This window comes from Euleptes europaea, chromosome 8 (genome assembly GCF_029931775.1).
Source record: "Euleptes europaea isolate rEulEur1 chromosome 8, rEulEur1.hap1, whole genome shotgun sequence".
NCBI lineage: Eukaryota > Metazoa > Chordata > Lepidosauria > Squamata > Sphaerodactylidae > Euleptes > Euleptes europaea.
In genome coordinates this window covers 36094659-36103766 of record NC_079319.1, presented here as the reverse complement: position 1 = coordinate 36103766, position 9108 = coordinate 36094659, and the positions used below count along the sequence as shown (strand labels likewise).

At 39.3% G+C, this 9108-nt stretch overlaps 1 protein-coding gene across 2 annotated transcripts in view; it reads right to left on the bottom strand.

The window, feature by feature from the left end:
• Positions 1 to 1474: 1474 nt before the first annotated feature.
• Positions 1475 to 9108, bottom strand: part of STAU2 (staufen double-stranded RNA binding protein 2) — a 171079-nt gene continuing 163445 nt past the window's right edge. The window contains exons 13-14 of one of the 2 annotated variants that reach the window (XM_056854148.1): positions 3165 to 3253; positions 1475 to 1857 (exon numbers count right to left, since the gene is read on the bottom strand). In XM_056854148.1, coding sequence (XP_056710126.1) covers positions 1764 to 1857; positions 3165 to 3253 — 183 coding nt within the window. In that variant the 3' untranslated portion in view covers positions 1475 to 1763. The remainder of the gene's footprint in view (positions 1858 to 3164; positions 3254 to 9108) is intronic. The other variant, XM_056854147.1, reaches the window with a different exon arrangement.

Below are 9108 nucleotides of genomic sequence, written 5' to 3'. Positions count from 1 at the left end.
TTGGGCCAGGTGACTGAGAGAGCAGTGGCAGACCAACTCCAGGTCTTCTTGGATTATTAATCTGATCTGTACCCTTTTCTGTCTGATTTCAGGCCGGGTTATGAGATGGAGATGGTACTGGTGGCTTTTGTTGATGACCTCCTTACATGTTTTATGTAAAACTATTTTCTGCATTGTTTAACACATTGCGTACAATACTCTATGTTTTACTTCAGATTTATGTAATTCTAGTCCTCGGACACTGCTTATTAGATATCTCATCACACTGATAGCATCAACTTACACTGTATAATACGCCTTGAAGCTCAGTGAGAAGGCACACTATAAATATGGTAAATAAATAAAGCCAACATTTACTAAAGTCACAGAATTGGTCTTTGTCCAGGGAAAGATTTTTTAAAAGTAAAGAATATTTATGAAAGTTCCTAAAACACACACAAACACACTTCAAATTCGTCCTCCTTAGGGATTCTATGTCTTTTGGTGGCAAACTCTTATTGTGAAATGTATATATTTGCAGTTACCTTATCATGTTTATTATGCAGTTGGGGGCTGAACGTGATTAAAAAAAACAACCTTGCTCGTAAAATAGGTGGGGCAATATCGTCATAGGACAAAGTAGCACACTAGAAAACACAACCTTGCTTCTCAATATATAGCAGGAGACAGGTGAAAATGTGACTGGTGATTACAAACCAAGAAAAAGACCATACAAGCACTGTATACATGAACTGATGTGGTTTTACTGCATTTTTCTGCTTGCTTAATTCAAATATGTTGGTACAAAATGCAGGTGCAAATCCCATCTCTGTCAACTGTGGAATTTGATAGCAGTTCTTTGTCACCCCTTTTTGTCCCTCTTCGTAGCTGACATTTCCATGCTTTCTGCTGTTCTTGGCCAGAATGCAGATATTAAAAACATTCAGTTGATGCAAATGATGGGTCAACACCAAACACAGAACGGGGTGCCAACGTGCTTTCGTACAACACAGAGCAGAATGAAAGGGGTGGGGGGAAGTGTTTGTGGGAGGCCAGGTGCCTCTTTAATCAATACATGGCAAGGGAAATCAAATACCATCACTGCTTTCTCTTGGAGTACATCGTTCAAAACATCTGTTCATATCTAAGAAAATACTTGTCATGATTTAAATTTTCAGTTTGCGAACAACTCGGAGTAGTGCATCATACAATCATAACGTATTCCATAAGGATACGAAGAATGCATAATGTTGGCATAAAAAGAGAAGCCGTATGACTATATATGAAGACAACAGCTACAACTGTCACAGCACTGTCATTGGTTAATTTTCAAATATTCAAGCATAATTTTGTTTTTTTAAAAAGAGAAAAGCTAAACTTATGCTAGGCTATGAAAAAGTAATAATAAGTCCACATTGGGTTGAGTTCTGTTTCTTCTAGATAATAATCAACCGTAAACTTAACTTCTCCCTACCTCATCAGACTTAGTTAATTACTTGCTGTTTAAAAAGCCAGTGGCCTGGTCAGTATTTTGCTGTCTCTGGAGTAGTTCTGAATTATTAGATGTTCAGAATTTGGAGGGAAACAGGCAAAGGTTTAATTTATTTCCCTCTTCTGTTCAACAAACAGTACCATGTACATCATCTCTTGTGTTAGAATAGTGTTGTCTTCACATAAGACTCAAATAATGGTATTAGTCATCCATTTCCTTGTACACATAACACCCTATTGCGTGTTGACAGGTTTATAAGGATGCAGTGGCAGCCGCGGGTGCTGGGAGGCTCCTAGACGACAGCCTTTGAATCCTTGCAGTCCTGAGCGTTGGTGCCTGAGTTAGTCTGTTTATTGTCTGCGTTTTCGCCCAGATGCTTGACTTGTCTGAAAGATTAATACATTAACAAGAGTGGTAAGGTCCAGGGTTGCACATCTTTGAGACATTTTTATTAGCAGATGGCACATGAGATTCAAAGGTCACCACAAGGGGGGACATTTTAGAGTGAAAAAACAATATTTATGTTCGGATACTATGCTGGTGAGATCATGTAGTAAATGTTTCTGATTAAATTAGTTTACAAACAGCCACTATATATCAGTTGAAAATTCCAACTCCAACTCTTGCTTTTCTGCTACAGTGCCTGCTTATTGAGGTCTTTCCCCTACAAGGAGGAATGTGTAGCCATCTAACTGCATCCTGTGTGTGAACAATCTGGTGACTTATGGTGCCTTTAATAGGTCCCCCCCCCAATTTCTTTCTTTCTTTAAATGTCTACACAATGTTTTTCCAGATTTATGCATTTCCCCATTCTTTTAAAAAGCAAGACTGCTTTTAAAGAGAAAATAGTGGGAAATTTGCTTGTCTTTATTTAGATATAACATGATTCAAGGGTACCCTGCATCTACACTGCTGTATAAGTGCAGATTTCATGAAACTGCACATATATCATGGTACTTCTCTCACAAAGCAGATGCGTAAAGAATCTGGAACTACCTGCAGTGTACAGGTAATGCAATGCGACTAAATTTGACCACTGTGCAGTTCTGATTTCTATACTGATTGCTTCTTGTATTTTTAGAAATCCACTACAAAGCATCGTTCTATTTGACCTTTTATTTAGGGGATGCTAATGCACACACAAAAACTCCCCTGTTCTTACAGGTTTCTTCATTCACTTACGTTGATGGGACAGTACTCAAAACATAAAGGGAGTCACAGGCTGTGCTCTTTACTCCAATGAAATGGATGAGCAGCTTATTTGTGTGTGGCACAAAGGTATATTCTGATGTCTGTGTGGACATCAGAATATACACAGCACTCTAGATTATGGTGGAGAACCTTGTGAGACTGGAAATAACACTACCCAACTCTACCTTTACATGGCATATCTTAGCTGACAATAAGGAGGGATTCTTTAAATGTGACCTCATATCACATTCACGGCACTAAAAGCACAGAATTCATGCATTCAAAAGACCTTGTTAAAAAGGTTGGCTAGGAGATCACTAGTTAATCTAACATAATTTTGAAAGTTATTCTCAGTGATGCTACCAAATTGTTACAACCTCTATACAAACATTAAAGCAAAAATATTCTGTTACAATCTAAAGGGCATTACACCTTAATTACTTTTAAAAAATCTTACCTGGCACATCTCCGAAATACTTAAGAATACTGAATACTATCTTACTTTTCAAGGGATCCATTTTCAACCTTTGTAGTTTCATCCACTGGATCCAGGCCTTCTTCTGAAAACTGTTTCAAGGCACTTAAAGCTGCCTGTAACACAGAATAATTTTTAAAAGTATTACAAATACACAGAAAGTACATTATTAATTCTGCATATGGAAGGTTTTTTACACATCAGCTCTGAATGAGGGACATAGCAGGAAATGGTAAATATCAGCGCAAGAAAAATATCCTAATAAAGAGGAACAAGGCACGTTTTATCGCATGTAAATGGGGCTGCCCAACTTTAATGATGGTTACTATTCTTTTATCAGCTTTAGTAGTACTCTAAAACAGGGGAAGGCCAGAAAGCCAAAAAATGCACAACGTCAATCTGTAGAGAAGTCGGTATACTGGCAAAAAAGGTGGGGGGAAGAGGAGAGGTGAGGGTTGTATTTGGCTAGACAAGCTGGGAGCAAGACGAGCCCCAGTAGCTCTGGTAGCACAGTCCTCTGGTTAGAAAAGTGGCTTGGCCAACCAAGAAAATGGTCTTGTGTACTACCATTTGGCAGAGGTGGTGAGCGTTGCCTACCTTTTCTCTAACAAAAGTGCCTGTATAAAATAGGCTGTATAAAAAGAAAATATTGAAATGTCGCTGTATTGCCCAGATGCTTGTTTCCCTGCTTCTAGTATTACTTAGAAGCCACAAATAAACATTGTACTACATACTGGCTGCCAAAAAACATACCCCCCATCTCTTTCTTCCTCCCCCATAACATCTAGAGATACAAAATGTGTAATGTTCATCACACTGTGATTTTCCTTATAAGTGGCTGCCAATGAAAAGTAGTGTAGTAGGGAAACATGCACTATGAAGTCATTCCTTTACAGACATTAAAGGAGAAAGGAGGAGATGTAGGGCCATGTTTTCTGGCTGTAGCCATGGATCTACCGAGCCATATACTTCCAGTTTAAATTCACAGTATTGTAAGCACGCGGCTTCTACAATCTTCTTATTTACAGAGGCCAAAGTCTTTGACATACGGATTAACTGCTGGTATCACAACATCTCTTCTGTTTTTCTTCCTTCATAATTCAACTATTATTATTTTCAAATGAATACCCAGCTTGCTGGGGGTAAAGGGAAGATGACTGGTGAAGGCACTGGCAAACCACCCCGTAAACAAAGTCTGCCTCGTAAACGTCGGGATGTGATGTCACCCCATGGGTCAGGAATGACCCGGTGCTTGCACAGGGGACCTTTACCTTTTTTAATGCATTAATATACCTTGGTTTTTACCCATCTGCACAATGCTCAACATTTTCCTGGATAACAGCAAACAAAAATAAGCAATGGAACTAAAAGGAGTACTTGTAATGAATCAAAGGCAAAAGATGCCATTTTGCTGTTCAAGTTAAGCAGGCTCAGTGCTGTAACTTTGCCTGGGTACTACACGTATACCACTATATGCTTTCCAAACGAAAAGCAGGGCATAAGTGTGACAAATAAAAATCTCTCATAGGGCTATCCAAGAGACTCCTTTCTATTAACATGTTTAAAATATTTTAGAATGAGAGTTCCTTTCTTAGCAAATAGGATTAAGCAGCCAAAAGTTTCATTGTGGTTTCACTAAGTACTTCTGGTTTTGTTCCGGCTGCAAAGCTATTTTGTAGCACCTTAATGAAATATTAACCTAGTTTCTCACACAGTTTAATGAAGCAATTCGTGGGAACATCTGTTTCTTTCTTTACCCAGGACATCTTTGAAGGGAAAATCACAACAAAAGCACAAGTAATGCTGACTGAAAGTTTTACTTCTCATTCAAAGAATTTCAGGGATAAAAAGGTGAAACTTGTGTATCTGACTTTTAAAAAATCCCTAAAAACAGTTAGTACTGGGTTTACTAAGGATTGGCCATTAACTGGTCAAAAAAGATTTGGTGAAATAAACAAACATTGTCAAATATGGGTCAAGAATCTTTAAGCCTTTAACTTTATTAAAACAACAAAAAAGATACTTTCATAATCAACAGGTCTGATGCTTATGGTAACCACAAAACTAAATTAGTGAACTATTGTGAAGCAATGAAGTTATTGAAAAAAATTATAATGAACTACTGTAACTTTTAACAATGTTATGATAAGTTTGCTATAACTGCAAATGGTTCACTGAACAGTTCTTCTTCTCCTTAGCTTTTATCCTGGAATTTCAGAGTTAGCATACAATTTCATTTTAAAAAGCTAAGTAACAGCAACTATCATAGTAAGAGCAAAAAAAAAGAGTTTTTAATGTCCACTCTGTTCTCATCCCAAGGTTGGAGTAGCCCCTTGGTGGTTCTGGTCTTTTTTGTTGGATCAGACACAAAGAGATATATGAGATAATTGAACGAGTTCATCTGGAGTTTTGGGACTGGCTGTTATCAATATATGGATGACACTCAGTTCTGTTATTTCATTATTTAAGCCTCCATATACACCCTCCTCAGTTCTGAACTGATGCCTTGAAAATACTCATGGACCCAACCTTGCTGGTCCAAGAGTGCTTTCCACCAGCTGCAGCTGCTTCACACACTTCCCTTTTCTTAGACTCAGCTGACCTGGTCATGCTAATCATTTTGTAACCTTGTGGTCTGACTACTGTAACATGTTCTATGTGGGGCTTCCCTTGAATATTAATTTAGAATGTGGTACTAGGCCCTGGACTTACCTATCTGAAAGACTCTTTCTCACCTGTCTCTCTCCGTAAGTCCCCATGCACGAATGACTGGCCTTTAGCTGTCACCTTCTGTTTGTCCCCCCACCCTACTTAAGACTGCCTGCCTGACACCCACCAGAGCCTGTTCTCTTTCAATTGTAAGACCCTGCTGGGGAGTGGGCTCTCAGGGAAGGGCATTGTCCTTAGAAGGTTTTAGGAAGGGTTGTAAAGCTGTTTTATTGGATAAGGCTTTTAATCAAGCTTGCGATGCAGACGTTTTCTTGGGGGAAGGGGCTTAATGGTGTTTTACTTTATTATGGGTGGCCTTATTTTAAAATTTTAAGACACTTTGAGCCATAAGAGAAAGTTAAGAGATAATGTGTGTGTGTGTGTGTTAAGTGCCGTCAAGTCACTTCCGACTCATGGCGACCCTATGAATGAAAGTCCTCCAAAATGTCCTATCTTTGACAGCCTTGCTCAGGTCTTGCAAATGAAGGGCTGTGGCTTCCTTTATTGAGTCAGTCCATCTCTTGTTGGGTCTTCCTCTTTTCCTGCTGCCCTCAACTTTTCCTAGCATGACTGTATTTTCCAGTGACTCTTGTCGTCTCATGATGTGACCAAAATACGATAGCCTCAGTTTAGTCATTTTAGCTTCTAGGGTCAGTTCAGGCTTGATTTGATCTATAACCCACTGATTTGTTTTTTTGGCAGTCCACAATATCCGTAACACTCTTCTCCAACACCACAATTCAAAGGAATCTAACGTTTCATAAATAAAGGCAGCTATGCAAAGTAGGTAAAAGGCCAATGAGTCTTTTTTAGAGAGACCTACTGTTATAGCAGGGGGTCAGATGGAGAAATTTTGCCATACTGCTTGGCCTGCCCCTGCTGTGGGATGAGGGGAAAACAATCTGCATTCTGCTCTTACTAACAAATGATAATAGTGAAATGAAAATGGGAAGCTGCCACCTACACAGCAGAATTCTCAGCTTCATGGAATATTTGACTACAGTCAAATGATAGGCTTCCAAACTGGCAATATTTAGGGTTGCCAACTGCCAGGTAGTAGCAGATCTCCTGCTAATTCAAGTGATCTCCAGCCGATAGAGATCAGATCACCTGGAGAAAAATGGCTGCTTTGGCAATTGAACTCTATGGCATTGAAGTCCCTCCCCTCCCCAAACCCCGCCCTCTTCAGGCTCCTCCCCCAAAATCTCCCACCGGTTGCGAAGAGGGACCTGGCAACCCTAGCAATATTGGACCAAACTGACTAGTGAGACAATCCTAACTTCAGTACTTTAGGTAGCACTTTAAAAAGGTGTTCTGCTAATCATGTAATGAGTTGATGTGCTGCATTCTGCAATTTGTCACTCTTTACAGTTTCACTTTCTAGATTTTGTGTGCAAAGGATGGTGGAAAAGATCCAAGCTTTCCTGCAATCAGTCAGCACAGAGGTTTTCTGCATACTGTCCCTCTTCCTGGATATTATCCTGTCCTTGCTCAACTGCTGGAACTTTCCCCCTTAACACCGTTTTAAAATGTTATCACTTGCACTCATGTATTCTTTCATCATTTTCACCAGAGTGCTATGCACATTTCTTTTAGAAGCTGAAAACTGATCAATGCAAAATCCCAGAGCTGGTCTCTTTACATTCTGTATTATAATCCATTCCTTTTCAGAACATTGCATTAATTCACACTTGTGTATAGTTGCATATTTGCACAAGCAAAACTACAGGCAAAGGTTGCATTTGTGCACAGAAAACCCAGAAGATAGGACTGGTCAGTAAAGGGGAGAAGTGTGAGATAAAGTTAAATAGACCCAAAGTATTAGCAGGTTGAAAGAACAATGTCTTTGTGCTGCAGCAGTAAACTTGACAAAACTAACAGCGCAATCCTAAACAGAGTTACACCCTTCTAAGCCTACTGGCTTCAAGAGTTTTAGAAGGATAGAACTCTGTTTAGGATTGCACACTAATAGCATTTAGCTCTGGCCCTACAAGTAATTGCTAAGCTGTGACATCCTGACCATTAGATAAGGAAAGGTTGGACTATAAGATGTGCCCTTGAGCCCCTGACAATTGTACCCCCACCCCCAATTTCTGGCTATGGCCCTGTGTATAGAAAGGTAGATTAAAGACGTTAGAGAAAATATATTAGAAAGAGTGGGAAGAAGGAGACAGCATGGCTGAGTTGTCTCAGCAGTACTATTTCCTTCCCACTCTGCCCACCGATGAAGCTGAAGATAAAGGATTTGTGTGTGGGTGATGCAGAGAGAGTGAAATCAAACAAGGGACAGAAGAATGTCAGAGTATATAGGACAGAATGAGAGATGCTATTGGTGAAGACTTGCTGTACTACTATATTTTGGGGTCATTAGCTTTCCTAGGGCCTCAATCCCGACAATACCAGCTCACCTACCTGTATTTCTGACAAGGTTTGCTGGTTGACTCAAGAAGTTAGGTAGATGTATAAGGATTCAATTAGCTAATGTTACAGACTCATGAGGATCTACAAAGTCCCAGTACTACTTATTACACTTCGGATGAACTGAACTGATATACGGAATTGTTAAAATCTAGTAAACTCTTGATAAATGAATAGCAGAGAAGAGATATGGGCTGAATATTTGACATGATTTTAGTAGACAAATTCCTCTTCTGAAGCCTGAGCACTTCCTCAAATGATTTTTTTCTTCCCAAACAGCATCTGCACAGATATATAGAAATATTTCTCTCCCCCAGAAGATTTTACAACTGCCTTGAGAGCAAAGCCCCACAGGTTATGAAACAGATGTCTTTACACATTTCATATATCACTTGTTTTCTGTGCAGATACAGTGATGCCAAAAACACAATGCCAACAGGATGCTCTTTGTTTGTCTTGGCTCTTCTCACTCGAAATATGTGTTTGGATCTGGCTGGAAGTGGATGTTTCCAATCATTTTGGTCACTTTTAGCTTTCCTTAAGCCAATTAGCAATTAGCAAATCATATTGAAATTTGTTAATTCCACCCCCCTCCCAATTCTTTCTCTGTAGGGAATTCAATATTTTGTAATGGCAATTTAGTAACATGAGGTCATCCTTGCACAAAGCAGTTGCATACAGAGGCTGTTCAGCTTGCATTCCTATGATAACTATTTAATCCTTTTTAGTACAACATACAGATGTAGTTCTTTCTCCTTTTACATCTATGTTTCATTTCCACTTTTTCTCAAAATGTTCTTTAACAGTACTCTTGTACGAACCTTCTTAGATCACCTTACTGAGA